Source organism: Furipterus horrens, unplaced genomic scaffold (genome assembly GCF_987537825.1).
Source record: "Furipterus horrens unplaced genomic scaffold, mFurHor1.1.pri manual_scaffold_7, whole genome shotgun sequence".
Classification (NCBI taxonomy): Eukaryota; Metazoa; Chordata; class Mammalia; order Chiroptera; family Furipteridae; genus Furipterus; species Furipterus horrens.
Genome location: NW_028327177.1, coordinates 10,859,552 through 10,884,338, shown reverse-complemented (window position 1 = coordinate 10,884,338; position 24,787 = coordinate 10,859,552). Strand labels below are relative to the sequence as shown.

At 45.7% G+C, this 24,787-nt stretch overlaps 1 protein-coding gene, 1 non-coding gene and 1 pseudogene across 8 annotated transcripts in view; 1 reads left to right on the top strand and 2 right to left on the bottom strand.

Moving 5' to 3' along the window:
• The window catches only part of TBC1D31 (TBC1 domain family member 31), a 45,773-nt gene extending 29,753 nt beyond the window's left edge, over positions 1 to 16,020 (top strand). Inside the window, exons 16-21 of the mRNA XM_090283403.1 lie at positions 842 to 977; positions 4,497 to 4,589; positions 5,775 to 5,915; positions 7,193 to 7,387; positions 9,857 to 9,995; positions 15,740 to 16,020. Of these exons, the coding sequence (XP_090139529.1) occupies positions 842 to 977; positions 4,497 to 4,589; positions 5,775 to 5,915; positions 7,193 to 7,387; positions 9,857 to 9,995; positions 15,740 to 15,873 (838 nt within the window). The 3' untranslated portion in view covers positions 15,874 to 16,020. The remainder of the gene's footprint in view (positions 1 to 841; positions 978 to 4,496; positions 4,590 to 5,774; positions 5,916 to 7,192; positions 7,388 to 9,856; positions 9,996 to 15,739) is intronic.
• A 1,959-nt stretch (positions 16,021 to 17,979) lies between these two features.
• Positions 17,980 to 18,052, bottom strand: TRNAM-CAU (transfer RNA methionine (anticodon CAU)). Its single transcript has one exon. It is a non-coding gene; the product is annotated as a tRNA-Met (tRNA).
• A 2,023-nt stretch (positions 18,053 to 20,075) lies between these two features.
• Positions 20,076 to 24,245, bottom strand: LOC150004028 (mediator of RNA polymerase II transcription subunit 25 pseudogene; annotated as a pseudogene). Of its 6 annotated transcripts, none has more exons than XR_016512353.1 (3): positions 21,640 to 23,336; positions 20,738 to 20,868; positions 20,076 to 20,478 (listed from the first exon to the last, which is right to left on the bottom strand). The product of XR_016512353.1 is annotated as a mediator of RNA polymerase II transcription subunit 25 pseudogene, transcript variant X2 (transcript). The 6 variants fall into 6 exon arrangements; XR_016512355.1 differs by having other exon boundaries at positions 20,076 to 20,385; XR_016512357.1 differs by lacking the exon at positions 21,640 to 23,336 and adding an exon at positions 23,981 to 24,245 and having other exon boundaries at positions 20,076 to 20,868.
• Between the last annotated feature and the right edge of the window lie 542 nt (positions 24,246 to 24,787).

The window sequence follows — 24,787 nt, the reverse complement described above, 5'->3', positions numbered from 1 at the left end:
CAAATATTTAAGTTAATAAAAAGGAATATGTGTATATGCCACTTTTCAAAAACAATGGCATCTAGTAAAATGTAATTCTAAAGCTATCCTGACCTCGATATAACTGCACTGCTGACCCGGAAGTGGCACAAGAGCTCGTGTACCTGGGAGGACGTTGTTCGAAACAGTATTCCACAGTGGGCAGAAGTTACCTTGACAAATTACCTCTGGGGAGCATAATTTTTAAATTATGTTTTAAACATATCTGTGTGACCTGAACATTGAAACACAGAATGATTATCTCATGCATTTCATACTTCAGAGGACAGGAGAAGAAGTATCAAATGCTTATTAAAGTAAAATGTTGAAATAAAGATTATGGGATGAGCACTGAGACTGAGTAAGCCTCGTTGCTAGGAAACGTCTGTGTTTATTGATTCTTATTCCTGAATGTGACTTTAAAAAAGATTTCTACTATGGGTTCAAAAGAGTTACTGAAGCCCTGACTGGTGTGGTTCAGTGGTTTGGGCATCGTCTTGCAAGCTGAGGGGTCACTGGTTCGATTCCCCTGAGGTGCTATGCCTGGGTTGTGGGTTCAATCCCTGGCTGGGGTCATGCAGGAGGCACCTGATAGATGTTTCTCTCACATTGGTCTTTCCCTTTCTCTCTTTCTCCCTCCCTTCCCCTGTCTCTAAAAAATAAAATCTTTTTTAAAAAAAAATTTCTGAAAAAGACATGCACTATGCCACTGTGATATCCTTTTGAGTTAATAAAGCCGTTGCAATAAGCACCACCTGCATGGCTTTTTCCGCATGAACAGCCGTAAACCTCCTTTTGCCCATCCCTGTCTTCTGTGTTGAAGGCTGGCTGCTGTGCGAAGGGAGCTGAAAGTGAAGGAAATGCACCTGCAAGAGGCTGCAAGAAGGCGTTTTCTGAAGCTCCAGCAAGATCAGCAGGAAATGGAGCTCAGGAGACTGGATGATGAAATCAGCAGAAAGGTTTATTACTCTTTATCTGAGTGCTCCTGTATTCTCATTGAAATGTAATGGACACCTTGAAGCTAAATATTACCCCTGCAGTTCACAATGAATGTTAAATAGCCCCTCTAAATTAATTGACTCTTTCCCTCAGCTATTCTCACTCTCTTTCATCTATTTCATTAATGGTTAAATGTTTTAGAAATGCCAAGAAAATTAGTCAGGTTGTCCAGTGTCCTTGGTGACTCTTTCTCTGAAAATGGGAGTATCAATTGACCATCATGTTAATAGTGAAGTGGAGGAAATACTGTTTTTTATTATAAAAATTATACATGGCCAGCTAAAAAAGAAGTTTCCATTATGAAATAATGAAATTAAAAATGGATCTTGCCCACTCTTCTCTCATTTCATCCCCAGACATAAATTGTTAAAAAATGATTCTATATCTTTTTTTCTTTTTTATGGTTGACTAGTATTTCATTGTATGAACATGTCATACTTTATTTAACTAGTCCTTTGCTGTTGGACCTTTACACTGATTGCAGTGTTTCACTATAAAAAACAGGACCAGGCTGTACTTTCTCAGCCCAGATTTTTCAATATTTGCCCACATACTTGAAGTAATTTCCAGGGTATGCCAATTGCCCTCCAAAGATGAACCCACGTAAGCTATTTTAAGTGTGTAAGAATATCCATACCCCAGTTAATCTGAAGTGCACTCATCTTAATATTTGCCAGTCTGATAGGTGAGAACTGGTATATTTTAATTTGCTTTTTTATTTTTATTTATATATTTATTGCTAGTGAGGTTAAATCATATCATCTGTCCATTTCCTCTCAAGTTAGTCTTTTTCCTGTTGATTTACACGGGCTCTCCATGTCCTGCGGGACAGCCGTGTCCAGGAAATCTGAGGGGAGCCACATGGGTAATTGTAAGGTTTCTAACAGCCACATTAAAAAAGGAAGAAGAGACAGGTAAAATCACTATTACTTCTAATAACATTTTATTTAACTCCGTGTTTTCAGGCGTTTCATTATGTAATTAACATGAAGGTATTGTTAATGAGAAGTTGTACCTTTCGTTTGCACTCCCTCATTGAAATCTAGTGGTCACTTTGTACTCACAGCAAACCTTGGTGTGGTGGACGGGTCACATTTCAGGGGCTCAACAGCCCTGTCAGCATGGGGTTGGGGCTTTAACCCTTTGTCTGCTGTGTTTTCCTCTGCTCTGTGTTGTTTGTCTCTTAAGAATGTTTATAGTGTCTTTTTTTTATCATATAAGATATTTTAATTTTAGATAACCATTTTTATTAGTTTTTTATGACGTCTGGGTTTTGTGACATATTTAGAAAAACCTTCCCATTTTAAGCTTATATTACCACTATGCATATTCTTTTCTAGTTTTATGTTTTTCTGGGGTTTTTTGTTTGTTTGTTCTTTTAATCTTTGTTGTATCTCAAGGGTCAGCACATTATAGTGCACTGACAGGTCTGCCTACCATCTATTTTATAAGGCTCATGAGTTAGAATGTTTTTTTCCTTATTGATTTAAGAGAGAGAGTGAGACATCAGTTTGCTGTTGCACTTATTCATGCATTCAGTGGTTGATACTTGAATGTGCCCTGATGGGGATTGAACCCGTAACCTTGGCGTATCTGGATAAAGCTCCCACTGACTGCTACCCAGCCTGGGCCTTAGAATAGTTTTAACATTTTAAATGGTTAAGAAAAAAATTAAAGAATAACATTTCATGACATAAAAATTAGATTAAAATTTAAAAAACATGAAATTCAGGTTACAGTTTTATTGAGACACAGTCACACGCCTATATTTACATGCTGCCTGTGGCAGTTACTGCGCTGTAACGACAGAGGCGCATTGTTGTGACAAACTGACCCACAGAGCCTGAAATGTTTACCCTGTAGCCCCTTCCAGAAGTTTGCCAGACCCTGGTGTGTCTGCAGACTGAATGTAGAGAATGAGATGGGGACCAAGCTTACTTCTTTCCGTTAATCTCCACCATTACCTTGTTCCTAAGCAGCACCACACTGAATGACAGCTTTGTAGTGTTTTACTGACCAGTAGGCCTAATTCCCACTATTAGTCTGCCTTTTCAGAGTTTTCCCCAGTATTCTCAAATCTTCATCGTTTCAGATAGCCTTGGCAATTTTTATGACTCTCTGAATCCTCACCTTGCCCCCATCCTATTGGAATTTTAGTTAGGATTGCATTGACTTCATAGATTAATTTAGGGAGTTTCAAACCTCGTTTTGGTATAATACTATATATTTAAAAAATATTTGATATATTTTTAATTCATTGGTATTAGAAATCTATTATCTCTTTTTTATAGGATGAGATAATACTTTTTGTTTCAAGCTAATTAATTGTAACTTTTTTTTTAAATCTATAGTTTCTTTTAACTACCTAGTGAGGTTGATGATTCATTATTCTGGAGAAGTCTGTGTTCTTCTCCAAAAGTAATACAGGCTGAGAACTCTGACCCCTATTCCAAACCCCTTTGAGACAGTGGAAGACAATTGTTTGGTCAAAGACTCCTGTAAAGTCCTTTCAGTGTGAGATCGGGCCTCTGCCTACCCTGCCAGCCCCCGGCCCTTCCGTCTCCCGATTCTGACAGTGAGCTCTGACCCTGCTAACCTGCAAATACTTCTCCACTCACAGTTCAGGCAGCAGCAGGTGAGACCCCTTGAGTCCACAGTGCCACGTACAAGTGACTGAGGACATCTCTTAGCAGCAAGCAGAGCTGAGCTGATTTTGCCCTGGCACATAGCTAGCTATCCGTATCTCTGAAAACGCACAAGCAGGAGGGCTTCTGTAATTGGAATTCCTAAAAAGCATCATCTGCTCTGCCGATCCTCTCCTCCACCTGCCGGTGTTATTACTGCCCTTGCTCATAAAATCAGGTATAAGGCAGTCTCCAAGTTTCTCTCTATAAAGAGTACCTTACCCAGACCCTCTTGTGTGTAAGAGAGAAAAGCTTCCAAGCACTCAAATTTTGCAGACAGGTGACCTTTAAAGTAACTAAATCCAAAAAAGACATAAACAGGTTGAAGAGTCCACACTATATTTAAACTTGAAGTTACTAGTGCCAGACTAAATTCATAAAAGTACAGAAGTTTAATCAAAAAGAACATTAAGTAAATGTCACATCTAATAAGATTAAACATTCTATATTTTCATCCACCACAAATTTAAATTGCTCAAGTTTTTCTAACTCATAATATTGGCTAATGTAATGTGGTAAGAACCTGCCATCTGTTCTCCCAGTCTGGGTAGATGAGCATATGGTAATCATGCTTTCGTTTTTATAAAATTAAGCTTAACTTTAACTCAGACATTATTCCTAGATTCCACAGTGAATGTTAATGTAATATCAATTCCTCTGGTTTCAAAAGCCCAGTACTTATTATTTTAAATACTTGTAGTTAATTGTTCAGATTACAAGATTACTAACTCTATTAAACAAAATTATTTTGTAAATTCTTTTTGGTAGTCACAATTTGTTTGTTTTAAACCGTAGATACATATGAGAGATCGAGAAATTGCTACCACAGCCAAAGACCTAGAAATGAGACATCTGGAGCTCGAATCACAAAAAAGACTTTATGAGAAGGTATAAATCAGCTATTTCTTTTAAAAGAAAAGTGTCATTTATACAGTCTCTTTTAGACTGGATTTATTCATGGTTTTATATATTCATTTTATTTGTTTTGTTTTGTTTTAAGGAAAACATAGTGTCATCCAGGATTGTAAGGGAGCCAAATATTTCAATGTACAGTTTGTTGTTTCTTTTTCACTTAATAAAATCATTTTCCTAAACGATGCATATCTCTGTAGTTGTTATTTGTAGTGGCTGTTGATGAGCCGTAACTTGGACTTTTTCTTCTGCTGTTGGTAGTTTAAGTGGTGTACAATTTTTGGTGATAAACTTCTTCACACATGTATCTCCTCTGCATATAATTGAAAAACATTTTTCTTTTTAACTAATTATATGGAACTTATGCTGCCAATGGATAGTTAGAAAAGTAGAAAAAAACCCTTAGGAAATAACTGCAAATATCATCGATAACAGCCTTCCAGAGCCCCAGGGATCTGCCGGAGCTTCTCGAAGTCCCCTGCGGACGTCAGTTCCCCCCCTTGTCCTATAAAGCTTTTTGATCAGCCTGTTTGTACGAACTGGGATCCCTACCTCAGGCAGCCAGTGTATTCAACAGTTCCCTCTGATTGTTTTCAGCAAATGTCCCCAGGAAAAAGGCTGTTCAAAGTGGTCCGGTTCAGGATCAGGTCCAATAAAGACAGCCGTGGGGGTGGGGTCTTTCAGAACTGTCAGATGCTGACGGACGGGTCCCTGGGAATGAGAGGGCGGAGGAGCTCCAGCTCCATTTTGCCCCCTCCTCGGGCTGCCGGGCTGCAGGTTGTCAAGGCTGATGCAGCGCTTGGGGGGGTTGGGGGGTGGAAGTAGGAATAACGCAAGTTAAAAATGCCACAACGCTTGCTGTTCTTACCGGGACCCTGCCATTTTTGTGAGTAAATGTCCCCAGATGGCCACAGCCTTGGGTTGATTCCCAGGGTTCTGCAAGGGTTGGCTTTGCCGAGCGCTCAGTACATTTCTGGGTGAGGGAGTTTACAGAGAGCCTTGCTCTTGCTTTCACTGATGTCACTGCTGTTTGTGTTTTACTGTGAAAATCAGATGATTACTGTTTTTATTTGTGTTCACGTTGGTATTCTGGGAAAAAAGATAAGTCATTTTTTGTGTTTCAGCATTACTATTATAGATGGGTGATTTTTTTTTTAACAGAATGTTATTAGAAATCAAGAAACAGTTGCAAAAGAAATGAGAGAAGATACAGATGCCTATAGACGAAAAGTGGATCTTGAAGAACGCTTGTTTCATAGACTGATAGCAACAGATCAAACGCAGAACCAAAACACCCAGAAGGTAAACATGTGGTCAGTGTAGTGGATATATAAATGGGGGGAAGGGGGTTTCCATCTGTATTCAAGGAATTAAAACTTAAACCCTGTAGAGCTGAGTTAATTCATTCTTTGCTTCCATTAGCACTGTTCTAGAATCTCATGTTATTTTATTTGCAGATTACTTACTTCACTGACAGCCATATACGTGTGTCTTTTGTACTTTGAGAATTTTAAGACTTAGAAGAAAATACAAAGGAATTAGTAACTTTATAAATTATAGTATCCTCCTGTGTCATGTCTCAGAAATTGTTCCTAAGTAGATTAGTTAAAAAATAGCATGTCTCTGCCTGGCATATAAGCCAATAGTTTCGAAGTAAATTCTCTAGAATATTAATAACTATTATTCAGTGATGACCAATAAGTATTGGAAATGCTATGTTCAAGTTTTTCATGCCAAATTTGAAGATATGGTACACTGTGAATCTTTAAGAAAATTTCCCAAACTTATTTTATAGAATTTCTTGTGGAGAAATTCTGGCTTAAATGAAATGAAATAGAATTTGAGACCTTCAAGAGAGAGTATTTTCTATTATCTCTTAAACAGGATGTTAAGTAGGTTTGTGGCAGGGCCTGGCCCTGGTCCAAAAGCCAGGAATAGTGTTAAGAATTCCCTACCTTCTCTCCTGCAACAATTCCTGGGCTCACACCCCCTGAATATTCCCACAATTGTTTTTCCTTGAAGCCTTGTCCAGTCTGTAAGAACTGACTCCTCTGACTCCTTTGCAAAGGGCTGAAACATGGACATTGTTTAACCCCACCTAGCTTTTAGCCTGGAAGTTCTCGATCTTAGCTGTACATTCGAATCACTTGAAGAACTTTCTAAAAGTACCAATATTCAGCCACCCCAGAGATCGATTTAATTGGTTTGTGGTGGGTCCTGGACATCAGTTTGTTTTAAACACCTAGAGGTGATTTTTTTTTTAATTCTCACTTGAGAATATATTTATTGATTTGAGAGAGAGAGAGAGATAGGGGGAGAGAGAGGGAAACAACAGTGTGAGAGAAACATTGATCAGTTGCCTCCCATGCATGCCCCGACCAGAGACAGAACCCACAACCTTTTTTGATGCACAGGGGCAACGCTCCAACCAGCTGAGCCATCCGGCCAGGGCAAGAGGTGATTTAATATGTACCCAGGGTTACACACAGCTGCCCTTCGTCGCTTGGATACATTAAATGGTTATACCATAATTATATATAGTCTGACCTTGTTTCTGAAATTTATAATTTTTTTCTTAGTTAATTGAAGAAAACTTGGCAAACGCTGAGCAAGCATGTCTAAATACTGACTGGCGAATTCAAGCTTTACATAAACAAAGATGTGATGATCTGCAGAGAAATGAGTGTTACCAGGAAGTGGCCAAACTCCTTCAGAAGAACAGAAGGAAAGAAATAGAAGTATTAAATGCAATGATGGGGAAGGAGGCTAAAAAGGCAAGGATGATGTTATAAACTTGATAATGATAATTTAAATTTTGAAATGTTACATAAACAAATGAGAGAAGCATCAAACCAAGTAATTTTTGCTGGAAAATATCTTCAAGATGATCTAATTTTGACAGGCACTGCTCAGAGAAGTCCAATATTGACGGATGCTGCCTAAAAATGACTGAGTGTCTTTCTCATTTACATCAGTGTGTCTCAGCTTTTCAGCTTCCTGGATTTGTTCTGGCTGATTGAATAATGTTACTACTTTTCCTAATTCTTCGTACTTACAATGTAAAAGATTTTGAACAATTAAGAATTACGTGTTGCCCAGGCTGGTTGAAGCATCAGCCCATACACTAAAACTACCTGCTCTATTACTGGTCAGGGTACACTCCTAGGTTATGGGTTCGATCCCCATTCAGGGTATGAGCAGGAGGCAACCAATGGATGTCTCTCTCTCACATTGATGTTTCTCTCCCTCTCTCTCTCTCCCTCTCTCTTCCCCCCTTCTCTCTAAAAAACATATCCTCGGGTGAAGATTTTTTTTTAAGAGTTTTATATAGTTGCGAGTAACAAAAACCAAAATAACAGTGATGATAAGCAGATAGAAGTTTGTCTTTTTCCCATGGAAGAAGTCTGGAGGTGGGCAGTCAGGGTTGGTATCCTGACTCCAAGGCCATCGGGGAAACTGCCTCCTCAGCCTTTCTGTGCTACTTCCTGCTATCTGTCCTTCATTGTCAAGGGTACCTGCATCCAAGAGGATGGGCCTGCAGCCTTCACATATACATTCCGCTCAGCGGGAAGGAGGTGGGGCAGAAGTGTGAAAGGTTCCACCTCCCAGCTGAGACAATTCCTTTTGAACTCTTCTCCAGAATCCCCAGATCACATTTCTAGCTACACTGGGCTGCCAATGATGTTGGAAATGAAGTATTTCTAGCAGGGAGCATTATCATCCCAAACGAAATTAGAATTCTATTCCCAGAGAGGAATCAGCGGGTCTTGAGGAGGCGACTTAAGATTGTATATATGTTACACATACGACTCCTGGTTGATCCTCCCTGAACAGCTGCGGGCCTGTGCTCTGTGGACACAGCAGGTGCAGGGGCCTCCCGCAGGGAGAGAGCAGGAACTACGTAATCAGCTTTTTGCTGCTAGATCGTAATGTCTGTTCTGAAAGCTTTTCGTAATATATTTCCTTCAAGTCACTATTCCAGATCCATCTTCCTCCTAGCATTTGCCAGGGTATAAGCCTTTCATTGCAGGATGGGGGTAGTGGGGGTGATGCCCACATCGCTGAGGCTCCTCCTCGGGAAAACTGGTGGAAGCCCACGTCTGCTGGGGCTCCACTGTGAAGTTAGGTGTTACCCGCTGTGGGCAAAGGGGGGTGTTTGAGAATATAGCGAGCCCCCAAAGGGCTTTTCACGGTATGCAGAGCTCCCCCTCTGTGGCCCGTGGCCAGGGCTCCAGCTCAACTACTGTGTGGTCTTGGAGGATCCCTAGGTCTCCGGCTCCTCATCGGTAGCATGAAAGGCATGAATCTCTGTGGTCCTCCCAGGCCTTAACGATTGTTTAAAGTTTCTGTTATTTAATGCATATTTAAATAATTAACATTTCTATAACAGAAGTTTTCCATACAAACTTTTGCGTATAAAAGCTGTAGCATCTCTGGCACATCGGTAAACTTGAGGAGTTATATGGCATTTTAATTTGATTACTTGAGTTCCCCTTTGAGCTTATTTTCTCACTTTAGGAAGAAAAAAATAGGGACTAAGAGAGATCAATGGACCTCCCCGTAGTCATCAGGTGTAGCAGAGCTGGGCAAAGAATCCATTCTCTGCAGCGTGACAGCCGTGACAGTCGTAGCCCACAGCTGCTGCTTGTTAGCAAGGGGAGTTTCACGAGAGGAAATCCTAAAAGTTTACATCACAAAGAGGACATCTTTTCCACTTTTTCTTTTCATTGCATCTATATGAAAAGATGGATTTAGCTGAACCTGTTATAATCTCTGGAGAATATATGTAAATCACACCATGGTCCTGTGATGCCTTATCCAGTGACATAGGCCAGTTATTTCTAAATCAACTAAAAGTAAAAAAAAAAAAAATCCCTTCTCCGAATTTTGTAGACTTTATTATTTAAAGACATAGCATTCAAATGAAATGAAACAGTTGCCATTAGTTAAAAAGTAAAGCTTCATCTCACAAGAGTTGAGATTTGAAATGCAGTGAAAAGAATCGTCAGGTCAGGGACAGGGGGAGTGTGCGCAGGGCACTCTGGGCTGCTGGGGGACACAGAGGTCCCTCTGCTGACCGGGTCCTCAGCCGCCGTGGGCAGGGCAGGCGCCAGGTTGCCTTAACGCCGGGCGGGTCCCACGCGCCTCCGCCGCGGCAAAGGAAGTGGGACAGAGGGAGCAGCAGGGACGTGGATGACCACAGTGTTTCTGTGACTGTTGTTTCTTCACTTATTTTTATGTAGTGGGAGGAGGCTGAAGAAAAAGACTTCCAGTTGAAATCGGAAAAGAAAGCTTCTGCTCTTTCAGACGCATCGAGACGGCGGTTCCTAGAGGAGGAGATAGACGACGCTTTAGAACGCGCCGGGCGTCCGCACGACGAAGGTGAGTGACCTGGGCACCTTCTCTCTCTTCGCGACGCCACAGAGTCCTTTGCGGAATGCGGTGTTATCCTGGGTAAGTCCCGGACGTGTGCCTTGGCACTTTGATGCAAATGATCGCTCAGCTGAAAGGTAATCCCTAGTCACCACTTCGTGTTTGGGGTCAGAAAGAGTGGGCTGAGGCCTGGCGCTGTTAAAAAACACAATTTCTCGGCCGTCCTGTGGAATCCTGTTGTCTTCCGTGGTTCTGTGGTCCCTGGCCCCCCCTTCGTGTACTGGAGCATGATTTGTTCCCACAGTGCCATTTCTAGTTATTTTAGTAAAAATGCGGGCTTTGCGAATAGCTGGTCCTCAGCACAATAGTGTATTACAGTGACAGGAGGAAACTTGTCGCAGGATCTAATCAAACACTGGGTCTTGGTGCAAGGCTTATAATGGCGTCCACTGAAAAGTCCGAATTGCAGTTTAAAATAGAGTACAGATACAGGGAATTTTTATTTTACTGTATTTTGTATTGTTTTGGTCTTTTAAATGTATGTGCCCTGCTTTTTTTTAATAACAGTCTTATTGATACATAATTCACATGCCATACCATTCACCTGTTTAAAGCCTACAATTCAGTGGTATTATATTACCATATATTACCATATATTAAAAAGCATAATCAGTTACATAACCATTACCACGATTTTAGAACATTTTCAGCACCCCAAAATAAACCCCGTACCCATTGGTAGTCATTCTTCATTTCCTGTCACTCTCCTCACCCCCAGCCTCTGCCCAGCAACCACAAATCTACTTCCTTTCTCTGTAGATTTGCCTCTTCAGGACATTTCACATAAGTGGAATCATACAGTGTATGGTCCTTTGTGTCTGACTTCTTTCACCTCGCATCATGTTTTGAGGTTCAACCACGTTGTAGCATGGGCCAGTACTTCCTTTTTTTTTTTCTTTAAAGATTTTATTTATTTATTCTTAGAGGGAAAGAGAGGGAGAGAGAGAGGGAGAGAACTATCAATGAGTAGTTGCCTCTCACGCTCTCCCAGCTGGGGACCTGGCCTGCAACCCAGGCATGTGCCCTGACTGGGAGTCAGACCTGTCATCCTTTGGTTCTCAGGCCAGTGCTCAATCCACTGAGCCACACCGGCCAGGGCTTCATTTCTTTTATTTCTTCGTATGGATATTACAGTTTTATTTATTCATTTATCAGTGGGTGGACATTGGGGTTGTGTCCACTTTTTGACTTTTACGAACAATGCTGCCGTGTGCGTTACTTTAATAGTGCACAAGTGTAAAAAGTGGAAACACAGGTTAGGTGCTGCCAGCATTTTCTGATACCTACTTTTGAAACTGCTGATTACCTCTCGTGCTTTAGTTTTTGGTCCCAAACAGCACCCAGAGCACTTGGGGGAGGAGGGGGTGGAATGTCACTCTGCACAGATTAAATATTTAAAACTGGCTTTTAAAAGATACTAACCGCTGGAGCTGCCACTTCTCCCTAAGCCTGCCTCACTCGCCCTGACATTAGAAAGAGAAGCATCTTGAAGCTTTTGGAGAAGGTGAGGGTTTAGAAACAGAAACAGGGAAGAAGCTGCGAAAAGCCCCGCTCACAGTCTTCCTCCTTGTTGGCCACTGCCCGCCTGCCGCCCTCCACCAGGCTACCTCGTTCTGTAATCTTTCCTGACTCTTTCCCCTGGGAGAGAATTTGGCTAATAATCATTCATTTTTCAAAGGCAGATGTGTAAGGGCTTTTCATTTTCTTAAGGTGTATACATTGAACCAAAGTCATTTAATTCTAAATCTAGGGGTAATCAGCTATAATTGGGAACATGGCCTTTTGTTTATTTAATCCTCACCCAAGAATATGTTTTTAATTGATTTTAGAGAGAGAGGAAGGGTGGGGGAGGGAGAGAGACAGACAGACAGACAGACATTAATCGATGGTTTGCCTCTGGCATCCGCCCCAGCGGGGATCAAATCCACAACCTTCTGACGTCTGCTCTAAGCGACTGAGCCACGGGCCCTGGCAGGAAAATGGCATTTTGATGGGAGGTGCTCAGCCTTGGTTTGTTAGTTAGGGCCTAGAAGGGAGGCCCCAGGAAGAGTGTGCTGATGACGCAGAGAAACCGCTGTACGCCCAGGGGACCCATTAGCTGTTTCACTATTCCCTACGTGGCCCTTTGGGAAGATGTATTAAGCCACCGTGGGCAGGATGGATTTAGGACCTTAGGACCGGATGGATTTAGGACCTTAGGACCGAAGGGAGACAAGGGACTGTGAGATCTTCAGTTTGGAAGGACCAGAAGAGCCAGGATCTGATAAGAAAGTCATCTCTGCAGTGTGCTGGCGGGAGTGGTCATCCAGCCCATGCAAGAATACTTACAGAGCTGCCAGGTCCATTGCCTTGTTCCGCTTTCTGCCAGTATCTCATTTAAGTTATTTTTTCCTTGTGTGAGGTTGAATCTGCTTCTCTTATCTGTTTTGTTTTATTTTTTTAGTTCTCATTAGTTCTCTGGAGCAGTGCAGATGACACTTCCTGCCTCGGTCACATGACAGGCCCCTAATATCCCAGGATGGCTCTCATGTAGGCATTTGGTAATTAGTCCAATTGTGTTAATGACTCATTGAGCTAAAATTGTCAGCTAAAGCTATTGAAAGCAGGTAAAAGCAGGCATCCTAATGAGTGACCCAGACATTCTGGGCCTAACTCAAGGAGGTGTGGACCCTAGGATGAGAGCAGAAAAGAAGGGACAGTCATAAGTGACATTAGGATGAAAAATCAAAGACTTTGGTGTCTTGTTGGATGTAAAACTAAAACTGTAGGAGTTAGGGACCAGTACAAGCACAGCTGAGGGGTGAGTGTAACTTCTGAAATGAGGGGACTGATTGATTTAAAATGAGGGTGGGGGTACCAGTAATATGTGGAGCACTATTCTGGTTAGCACTTCAGCTTTCAGGTAAAACTTGCCAGTTGATGGTTCTGATCATCTGTACATTGTTGTGGTTAGGCACCGCCCGGTTAGAGCCAGCAGTTAGTTCTCAGGGAAGGCTTGTTAATTACACTTCCTAATGCCTTCCAATACATGTTTGGCATCTCTATCCTAGCATCTATATTCTTGAGTTGCTTGTTGGCTTTTTGTTTTGGTTAAAGGTGTTTTTAAAGTACTTTACCAAAACTTCTGCTCGGCTCTTCATTCTGAATGCCCTCTGAATGGTGTCATATTCTTCTCAGCATTCTTCTCAGAAGGGGCTTTTTACCCTTGGCAGTTTGAATGTACCGGGACCATTTGGAATTAATAAAGGCTTTCTTCTCACTCCCAAGCATCCTCTTCATCTCCTCCCTTTGGTAACCATAGTGCAGAGAACCAAAATGAACAGGCTGCCTCGAGCTGTTTGCCTAGAACCTCACAAGCAAATGACATTTCTGAAACTGATTCCTCCATGCGGCCTAAGTTGATAAACAGGAAAGATATCTTGTATTTTAAATTTAGCAGTATTTAAGCAAGATTGCGGCTTCAGTTATATTTACGGCACATTTGAAACCGGAGGGCAACTGAGTCTGGCACTCGTGTGCTGCCTGTCACTGCTCGGCCAAAAAGCAGAGACACGGATTGGATTATAATTGGCGCTTTTGTTACTGTCAGAGGCCAGCAGTCCGAGAAGGTGGCGGGTTAAAACCCTACATCCACCTTCCCTGGATCTTCCAGAAACAAGTTTCTATAGGGCAAACGTGGGGATTTGGGAGGGGGAAGTCCCTAGGGGGAGCGCAGACGTGCTGTTTCTCTTGGGGATCAGAGGTGGGGGGAGCTGAAAGGGGAGGCGGCAGCTTCTTCCGGAGCTGGCTCTTTTCTCCTCTGTCGCGTTAGTGCTCCTCTCTTCCCTGACACCTGCGGTTTATGGACAGCGAGGCTGTGTATTCTCTGGTCAGGGAGGAGAGGCAGAAACCATTTGCCCTTGGGTGCCCCTGGTTAGGGGAGGTAAGGTCTTGCCATTCATCAGCTGGCTGTAAATTGCTCCAACTGTTTGGCCTTGTTTAATTTTCTCATCTCAGTTTCTCCATTCCACTTGCCCAGGAATTTTCCTAGCTTCTTAGTATCCTGTCTCACGTTGATGCCATTTTCACAGGACATTGGTAATGGAAATCCTAAAGTGGAGATAATAGAGATGTTACTGAATCCAAACAGTAGAGGGGGGGTGAGGGGGTCCTACCACTCACTGCATACCAGGCAAATCTCCAAAGACAGAGTTCGGTGGAAAAGAAAGGAATCTTTTATTTAATGGCAAGCTTCTGCCTAAAATATCTGGGTAACAAAAGTAAGGGGAAAGGAAAAGTCAGAGTATGACATCAAAAATAGCTATTTAAATGTTTGCCATTGCAACTACTACATCGGTTCAAGAACTGAAAATAACAGAACAAAAATCTGTTCACAACGCTGATGACTATGGTCACCAAGGTCTTTGGAAACAATGACAAGTTTCTGCCTCAAAGCCCGTTCCCTCTACGACACCCAGAGAAAAGTCACCTTGTCGCTCAGTTCAAGGTTGCACCAGGAACCTCGTTTCCCACGCAAATGTATCACAGACGTAGGTGGCTTAGCTGCAGCATCTTTCGGAGTCTGTGCCCCCAGGCCTTCGCTCACAGCCACACTGGCCACCATTGACACTCCCCGTCCAGGCGAGGGGACGAACCAACAGACTCTTTGCTTTCCTGCAGCTCAGCTCGGTTTCAAAAGCCCTCTCCTAGACCCCCATGTGCACCAAGCCAGTGGGCGTGTCCAGCCCTCCAACCAATGGGAGCCGGTGTCGGCCATGTTTGCCTTTGCCCCTCCCCTCGCCCCCTGCATGGTTGGCAAGGGGGCAAAGTCTCCAGTGGCGCCGGCATAGCTCAGACCCCTCCCTCATTTCTGGGGGCCGTCCCCTGTTACACAGGTAGCAAGATTCTCAGATTGCCAGCTGGGGAAGAAAAACTGGATCAGACCGGAAAGTTTGCCAGACATCGTTAGTGCTTCTCCATTTCCTTAGCACCAGCGCCGCTACCCAGAACATAGTTGGAGGCTTCCATAGAAATCTGCCCCCACCTAAATTAATGATATTCATAACTGTTTACATCCTGGTGAAATGGAAATCTCAGCATTGGTTTTCAGAGCTATTACCCCTGTGAGTTTTCTTGCCTCTGTTCTGGGCTGGGTCCCTCCAACGACCACTGAAAACGTGTTTGCTGTGGGCGCTGTGGTGGACAATCAGGACCGCCCAAACCAGCTGAAGGCTAATGGCTTCATGCTGTTAGCCACTATTCAAAGCGTTTGATTTATTTATTTTTACTTAATCATTGGAAAGTGGTCATGGTGTGTACAATATTAATTTTGGCAAGTTGGAATGCCTTTTCTCATTACATTAAGTATCCTAGTGAGGAAACTTAACTGTTGTTGCAAAGAACTCAAATTCTCTTTTGGGCAGGCTTTGTTCCTAATTTTAAAGATTGTATCTCCAAATTGAAAAAATGCTAAGTAACCAAAAGCAAATTGTCTGATAGCATCCATTCAATTCAACAAATAAATATTTAGCTTGTAAATGGAACATCATTGGGCCAGGTAATAAATATGTCAGTAGGCTTTTAAGAAATTTGGTTTTTAGAATATTTATTTCATTGTTGGTTTTTTTAGAACACATTTACCTTTAAAATAAATGCTGTATCATTGCTAACATCAGAAAATTAAACTATTGTTCATTTTTAATTTTGTTTTCAAGTTTCTTTAAACCAAAGAAAAATAAAGTGTGACACCATGGATCAGGATCTTCTGGAGAGAGTGAGAAGTCTCCGCCGGAGACTCACCGCCCAGGCTCGTAACAGATGTCAGATGCCTCATCTTTTGGCCACGTAGGAGGCTGATCACCTTGAGAGAGTCAAAGAGAGAAGTACCTCTTTTGTAATCAATGACACTGATTTTTAGATTATTTATTTTAAATTCCTGTAAAGATCAACCTTTTTGTATAGAAAACTGTGGGTATAAAAATTGTTATAAAATAAAATAAAAAGAATAAAAATTATGTGTTCTGTTCTTATGCTTTTTGGCTTGTAAATGGCTTCTGGTACTTCTCACAATAAAAATATTTTTGACCCTGGCTGTTATGGCTCAGTGTACTGAGTGCCAGCCTGCTAGCCAAAAGGTTATCAGATTTCATGAAATACATTTCTGATGATCTCTTCCTGCTTCTTGACATATCCTCAACCTTACCTTAATTTCTTTATAATATAAATTATCTAAGAACTCAAGGTTGAGGTGGGTGAAAATTCTTCCAACACTGGCTACATTCTAAAAGTTTCTCTCAAGTACTCCCTTGAGTTTGTTAAAGCGAGTTTCCTGGAGGCCTTTTCATATTTATTACATTCATAAGGTTTCTCTCTGGTGTGAATTATACAGTGTTGGATAAATGTGGGGCTTTAGCTAAATCCCTGTCCACATCAATTACACTTAAAAGAGCTTCTCTCCAGTATGAAACAGAATGATGACTTATGAGGACTGCCAAAGGCTTAATTTATTAGTATGGGAAGCACTAACACGGATTCTGGACTTCATGTTTAATTTTGTATCACTCTGGGTTCAACCAGGAGGCAAACCACATGGTAATTTGAACAGGAAGAGTTTACTATAAAGTTATTGAACTATGATAGTGGAATAACTAAAGACGTAATGAGAATTTTAAAGGGTGACTAGGTTGAGGGAGAGTAAAAAACTTGGAAGAAAGGCTCCCTCCCTCCCTCAAGGCTCAGGTTCAGAGTTCATTAACGACGTGGTTGCAGACCACTGGTTAGCAGAAGGGATGCCGGGGTGCCAGGATGCCCAGGCCAGAGCTGGCCCACAGTCCCCAGGCCTCAGGAAGTAAATCTGGCATGCAGGCAATCCAAGGCTGTTGTGGGGTAGAAAGCACATAGAGGCAGGCCATGTCCAGAGGGCCACAGGGAACCACCCACTGGGGCACAGACAAACCAAGACTGAAAGAGACAAGGTGCTCAGAGTGCATCAGGGTGCTGCTGCTGGCACCAGACCTGGAACATGCCATGCCTGTGTTGGGAGGACTGCAGTAAAGTGGTCAGTAGGCTGAGACTGAAAGTCACTACGATTGTGCGCTCTGGGCACACGCTAGGGCAGAGCACCCCTGGGTGCCCCACACTGATGAACCATGAAACAGGAACAAGAATAAGCAAAACAGCACTTTGGAGCTAAGAAGACGCTCATTCCTCCTACATGTCCTGCAGCACCGCCTACTGACAGCTTCACATGGTGCACACTGCAAGGAGGAGTGTTTGAAAGGTCCAGTCGGTTATTGGGGAGCAGGTACTAAAGGGTGCTTTGGAGCTGAGAGGCAGTAAGACACCTGGCACACACAGGCAAGGAGCTCTAACAGTTTACTTGAGAGAAACGTGGACTCAAGTTGGCCTCTATTTAACCAGATTGACGTGCCAGAATTTCCCGGGCATGATATAGATGAAGATACCCAGAGGCTTAGGAAGGTAGGAATGTAGGAGTAGATTTATCACATGAGCTTCTCACTAACTGCCGTCTCTGCACGTCCCCCGCGATGGCCAGTGGTGGAATGTGGGGCGGCAGGGGTGCTCCGTCCTGAGCAGCGCCGCGCAGCACCAGGAGGTGAAGATAAAGTTCTTCCAAAGGGGCTCGATTGGGTCCCGACCCACCCGGCGCGGGGTAGCGTTATCACGTGTCCCGACACAAGCCCAGAAAGCGAGGAGCCTGCGGAATAGCACGGCAGAACCAGGAGGTTTTAGATCAGTGAACCCTCCCCGGGCCAGCTACTTCAGAGAGTACGGGCTGAACCCAACGTTGGCCGACAACAACGGTGACCCCAAAGTGGAAAAGTGAGGACGCCTGTTGTCTCCCAGACCCAAAGCGGAGCAAACAAAATCCCCGTTTCCCCCAAGAGTATGGACCCAGAAGTTACGGTCCTCTAAAGAGGTTGAAAAAGTATTGTGCCCCGTGTGAGGATCGAACTCACGACCTTCAGATTATGAGACTGACGCGCTACCTACTGCGCTAACGAGGCACCTACAAGCAAGCCTCTGCTGCACTCTAATGAGGCTGTCCCGGCAGCCCTGTGCGCATGCTCAAAACACTGGTTCTATTTGTCTAGAGTCCCGGCCGAGACACTCAGTCACCCGCCCCAGCGCCCGCGGAGGAAGGAGCTCTGGCCGTATCGCCCACATGCGCTCGGGTCTTCCTCCTCCTGCGAGTTTGTTTACCAATGTACAAACATTGAGGCTGGCCAGACAGCGCTGCGCTGGGTGTGGGGGGACAGGGAAGAATGGGATTCCTCTTGCATTGGTGAACTCCGATTTTTTATATAGTGCTTGCAGAGCGTCTGAGCATTTGTGATCGCGGGAAACACTTATTGGGCACCTACTGTGTTCCCGGCCCTGTGCGTTCACAAGGACAGCCCCAGTCTCAATCAGTTGGTGGGGGCGCGCGGAAGCACAGTAATTTGAAAACACGCACATTCACACGCACGCTAATTAGGCCCCACTGCAGACCTCGCTCCAGCCGGGTCCCCAGCTCCTCCCAGCGCTCCAGGCCGAGCCCACTCTTCTTGGAGGGGAACGAGGCTCCGGAAGCGACCCTTCGAGACATAGCATCAGCCTCTCAGAAGCCCAACCCCATCCCTACCCATCCCCACCCCTTCCTCCAGCCCTCGGCACAGCTTATGTAAATACACTCATAGTTAAAGGAAGCTTGAGGACACTTAACATGAACGGAAAATATGTGGGCTTTTCCCCTAATACATGTTAAAATAAACACATAATTATTAAATAAAAATATTCGTACCACCTAAAATCAATCAGACCCGACACAGTTAAGATGTGTATATTTTGCTGTGTGTAAATTTTACCTTAAGAAAACAAATTAAAAATGACAGGCTTATAGAAGGGGAGTGTACTGACGTCTTCACGTTTCAAGTGCTTCCAAAGATAAGGCGGTTTAATGGACCCCGGACCTAAGGACAGAGACTTGCGAGTAGTAAGATGTCAATGTAGATTTAGGTGGTGGGTGTACGGATATTCAGTGTTTCAAGTTTTCTGTTTATCTTTTTATTATAAAGTGCTGGGAGAGGAATTTTTTAAGTCCCCCAGAATTTGGGAGGTAAGGCGGGATGTTAAAGGGGGGTGAATGGCAATGAGTTTAAGGATATGGAGAAAATGTCATCTTAAGACCAAGCAACTGGAATTCCTGGGAGCGCGGGAGAGATAAAGGGGGAGACCCCTGGAGTGGGAGGTCTGTGAGATCAGGGGCAGGTGACTTCCCCCCGCCCCTCCCAGGTAGCTAGAGAAGGGGTGGGCTCTTTAGGGCATCCTAATGTCTCCTTAGGAGTCCTGGATGCTAGCAGGTTGTGCAGACCCCAGACCCTTTCCACCCTCATGGTCCCCCCTAGGAATCCCACGACCTCCCAACCCACAAGAAAGCTCTCCCACTCATGCTCCCTGGCAGCGACAACCCCGCCAAGAGGAGGTGCTCTTAGGGTAAGGTTACTCCCGCAGGTGCAGGAGTGCAGAGGAGCCAGAGGGAACCCACAGGCACACTCCTAGGAATCCTTGCGGGGTCCCTCACTCCCGCGGACTGAAGACTTGGGTTGTCAGGGCAGCTTCACCCAGATCTCCAGGCCCCAGGAATGCTGACTGACGTGTGAAATAAATCCCACTGTCCCTGTCTCCCACAATTACAAACTCTTGGGTCCAGCTGTCCCTTGAGTAGGAGGGCATCCAACAGGTAGACTCACCCACACAGTTACTCCCTGAAGTGTCAGAATTGAACATTAGAAACACCAGTCCACCAATAGGGACCGGGCCACAAGAATCACGCCTTTCCAGGTGTAAACAAAAACAGTGGATTCTCTAAACCTGATACAAATGAGTGGAAGCAGGGCAGAGCTGGGGGGCGGGGGGCGGAGGCAGGTGTTCATACTTGCTAGTATTTGCACACTACAGCCTGAAAGGATACACAAGAACCTAAGGCCAACAATTAGTATGTGTAGCAGGGAAGTGGGAACTGCACACTTGGGCACAGAGAGAATAAAGGCTTTTTTAAAATAAGCTTTATTATTCTAACAGACTTACAGAGAAATTGCGAAGATGAGTTCCCATAAAGCCCACCCCCAGTTTCCCTTATTATCAACATCTTACATGAGTACGGTGCCTTTGTTACAATTAATGAACCAGCTTTGATAGGTTATTGCCTGAAGTCCATCTCGGTTCAAATTTCCTTCGTTTTCCCCAAATGACCTTCTTGTGCTCCAGGATCCACATCACACGTAGTGGTCACATCGCCCTGGGCTCCCTCCACTGTGACAATTTCTCAGGCTTTCCTTGTTTGGATGATCTTGACAGTCTGAGGACAGATCAGGAATTTTATAGAATGTCGCTCAATTTGGAAATTTGATATTTTTCTGGGATGAAATTTTCACTGTATATCTTTGAATAGCTGAAAAAAAATAGCTACATTATGTTAATCTATTTCCTATTCAAAAATTTAAGTAATTTAAAAGACCTAAACTGCAGAAACTAGGAAGAAAAAGAACAGGTAAGAGGGAGGAGGGGAAGGTAAAGGAAGAAATTAAAGAGGAGAAAAACGAGGAGGGAGGTGAAGAGGAGGAGGAGGAAGGGATTGGGGAGAGGCTTCAGTGAGAGGCCCAGGGCTCCCACTCTGGGCAGTGACATCCAGCTCCCAGTCCTGGCCTTACCTGGCGGCAAAGGACACTGTGCAGAAGGGGTCTCTGCCATTTCCCAGTGGCTTTGGTCTGTCCCTATGCTGGAAGCAGGGAGCAGAGGCTGAGAGTCCTTTCGGTACTAGGGATTCCCTGGGCCTGAAGTCCTGGGACAGAAGCCAGGGAGGAAAAGGGGGCAGCCACTTGGTCCAGGTCCAGACACACTGAGTGGGTCCCCACCACTGCCGGCGGGGTACCAGGCTGGATCCCCACGGAGGGGAGACCACCATCATCACCCACCCCGTTTACAGAAGGTAGACATGAGCGGCGAAGCAGTGCACACATTCCGCTACTACTTGTGCCTCCTGTTTTCAAAGACTTCTCTGATCCCATCAGTATAATGAAATACACGTGTGCTTCTTCACTGCTCTGCAGAATCGGGTCAGGTGCCCGAGTCCCAACTTGGCACCTCACGGGTGCTGCGGAGAGATCACTGGCTGCGCCCTCAATTGAGTCCAGAGTAAGGCGAGGTCAGTGCTACATGGCCATCAGGGTCTTAGGCGTAGAGGCTCCCACAGGCGATGACCCCTACACCTGGCCAGTAATGAATGACTGGTGGCCCAAGACTTGTGGGGGTAGAGGGGACCCCCAGAACAAGCACTTCCCACCCCAGATCTTTGCAAGGGCTGTTCTCTCTACCTGACAATGCTTTTCCACCATCAGGTTCCACTTTTTAAGTGCTCTATAAATTTCTCTTTTAAAATTTATATACAATAAACTTTACCTTCTTTGCTATACAGTTCTAAGTTTTGACAAATAAGTGTAACTACACAGCTCCCCCCACCCACCGGCCCCCTAGCCCTGGCCTGCACAGCTTCCCCCACGGGATCCAATGCAAAGTCAGACGCTACTGAGCTTGGGGTCTGGAACCCACTCACCCTGGCCCGGGGCAGCAGTGGGTTGAAGAGGAGGCTGCGCAGTTGGTGGTTGGTCCCAGGGATCTGGGGCTGAAGGACAGGACCAGGACGGGGCAACTTGGGAGTTGCCTCAAGAGGCCCTTGGGCAGTGCTTGAGCAGACCCCTGGGGCTGGGGCTTCCCTGCAGCCTTGGAGGAGCACACAGCATCCTGAGGCTCAGGCAGCTTCGGGCAGAGCTGGAGCAGATTCTGCGAGGTCCTGGCCTGGTCCTCCAGAATGGGCCCCAGCCCAGGGAGGGGCCATGCAGGGCAGGGGGTGGGGTGGGGTGGAGGGGGACAGCTATGCCCCCATCCCGCTCTGCTGCTCCAGCTTCTGCTGCTGAGCTTGCTTGTAGTTGATGATGGCCTGCCGGAGACCAATGACAAAGCCCTTCTGGTCATAGGGGATGACGCCCACGAAGATCTTCTTCTTGGACGAGTACTGGAGCATAAGCACGCGCACTTCACAGGGGGACATGCGGGGGAAGTGCACGCAGCCCACGAAGCCGTTGCGCAGGACGCGGTAGAGGTCTCTGTGAGAGTCCAGGTCCTTCTCGGTAAAATGGAACTGGACCACCCTTGCATTGCGGAACACAGGGCCCAGGGTGGTCAGCAGGTGCTGGGGGAAGAGATGCATGTACAGCTTCTGGGGCCACTGCTCTGTTTTCAAGTTCTCGCCATGTTTCACGTAGACCTGGCACGGCAGTGACCGCGTCACCCTGGTGTTGGCATCCCCCAAAGCAGGTTTGGGCTTCTTGTGCCACTCGAGGGCCCCGTTCCAGGCCAGGAGTTTGTTGGAGACTGAATGCTGCCCACTGAGGGCCGAGGCCCCTAGCTGGGCTGGGGGAGGGCAACTCACCTCTTCTTGGGCCATGGTGCCCTCCGTGGACGGTGCCCCAGGCTGCACAGGGGGCGCCGGGCCCTGACCAGGGGCCACCACATTCTGGGTCTTTTTTATGGTTTCCATCTCTTTTTTTATACTGTTGAAGTTCTCTCTAAGTTCATCTACTCTTCCCCTAAGTTCATTGAGCATATTTATAACCAGCATTCTGAACTCTGCATCCTGGAGATTGCTTGCCTCCATTTTGTTGAGTTCTTTTTCCAGAGTTTTGTTCTGCTCTTTCATTTCGGTCATCTTTCTTTGTTTCCTCAAGTTGGCAGCCTCCCTGTGTTTGTTTCAATATATTAGGTAGAGCTGCTGCGTCTCCTGGGCTTGGTAGCGTGGCCTAATGTACTAGGTGTCCTGTAGGGTCGGGTGGCACAGCCTGCGCGATCACCCAAGCCGGGCACTCCAGGTGCGCACCCCGCCCCTTGTGTGGGCTGAGTACACCCTCCTGTTGTTGTTGAGCCTTGATTGCTGCTGGCAGGTCAATGGGAGGGATTTACCCCCAGGCCGATTGGCTACAAGGACTGCCTGCAACTACCAAGTAAGATCAGCTGTGCAGGTGTCTGCCCCACAGAGCAGAACTTAATTCAGCAGGGCTCTGGTGCTCACTGAGTTCACCCCTCCAGCGTGTGCCCCGCGGAGGAGGCTGCGTGGTGCTTTGATGTGGTCTGAAGCTGTCCACCGGGCCCACTGACCCTGGGGCCTCCTGGGAGGTGCCGGTCAAGGTCAGCCGCTGCCTGCGTTGTGCCCAAGGGCACGGGACTAGAGACACAAAGTGGTGTGCAGATGGCTGCTATCTGCTGCGAACCACAGCCAGCTGCTGCTAGCGCCGGGCCTGGGGCCACTTTAGTCAGAGGTCTGAGGCACGCTGAGGCCAGATGCTGCTTGAGAGATTTTAGGAAAGTCTGAAGTGTGAGCCAACACAGGTTATTCTTATGGAAAAGCCACAGAAAACAGCTCAGATCGGCCCGAAATTGGGTGGGGCTGCGAATCAGATATGGCGCCCGCCAGCCAGCTCGGTGGAGGAAGGGCTCACCAAAGAACAATGGCTTCTGCCAGCAGTTTTGTCTGGGAGAAAGCTACCCGGCCCCAGCTCTCGTCCTGATGCCAGGCAATTCAGTTCCTCCCCTTACGTGCCTGGTGCCCGTCCAGCTTCTCTCTCAGGGCCGGATCTCAGAGCAAGTGAGCCCTACGAAGTCCGAGCGCCGGCCCTTTAAGAGCATCGGCCTGAGACTCCAGCAGCCTTTCCCACGCAGCCTCAAGTCCCGCTGGTTTTTACAGCCGGAAGTTATGGGGACTTCTCTTCCCAGAACTGGAACCCGGGGCTGGGACCCCTCGCTCCTCTGGGGGGACCTCCGCAGCCAAGATATCCCCCCCAATTTTTATGCACCGTAGGGGGCTGTGGGACCAGCCAGTTCGTCCTCTCTGCCCCACCTACCAGTCTGGATGTGGCTTCTTCTTTGAATCTCTAGTTGCAGGATTTCCGTTCGGCTAGAGTTCGGGAGGTTCTGAATGACGGTTGTGCTGCAGTTTCTGTGTGATTCTGATCTGGTTGAGGGAGCCAGGCTCCGGTTTCGTGGCCGGGACCCCTTCCCTGCCTTGCTCGGCCGGGTCGCACGGCCCCTGCGCTGCCGAGCCCGGAGCTCTCTCCCTCCGCGACCGCTCCTCCCCTCCGGAGCGGATGGAGGCACTCCTCCTTCCGGGCTCGCTTATCCCCGGGCGACCTGCAGGGGTCAGTGTTGGGACTGCCCTTCAGTTACAGCCGCGCAGAAACAAAGACGGGGCGCTGCTGCCCGAGTTCAAAGCGCGCGGAGGCAGAATTCCATCCCGAGCCAGAGCACTGCGCTGGCCTCTCGTCCCCAGCAGCGGGGTCCCGAAAGTGTTTCTCCCCTTTACACCCCTTAAGATAATTTTGAAAATTTTCTACGCACTTCCTTGCATGATGTCCAGTTGCTATCTCAACTTTCTCATTATAAATTCAGTTACAAAGGATGTAATTTCCAATACATTGCATAAGCTGATTTTTTTTTAACTGCAAAACTGCGTATATGATTTTTAACATGCATCCAATGAAACAAAAATATCCCATGGATTCCATACAACCCGCAGCCTATTTTAAATACACAGGAATTAGCCCTGATCAAGTAGCTCAGCTGGTTAGTGTCGTCCTGATACACCAAGGTTGTGGGGTTTAATCTCCCGCCAGGGCACATGCAAGAATCCACCAATGAATTCATAAATGAAG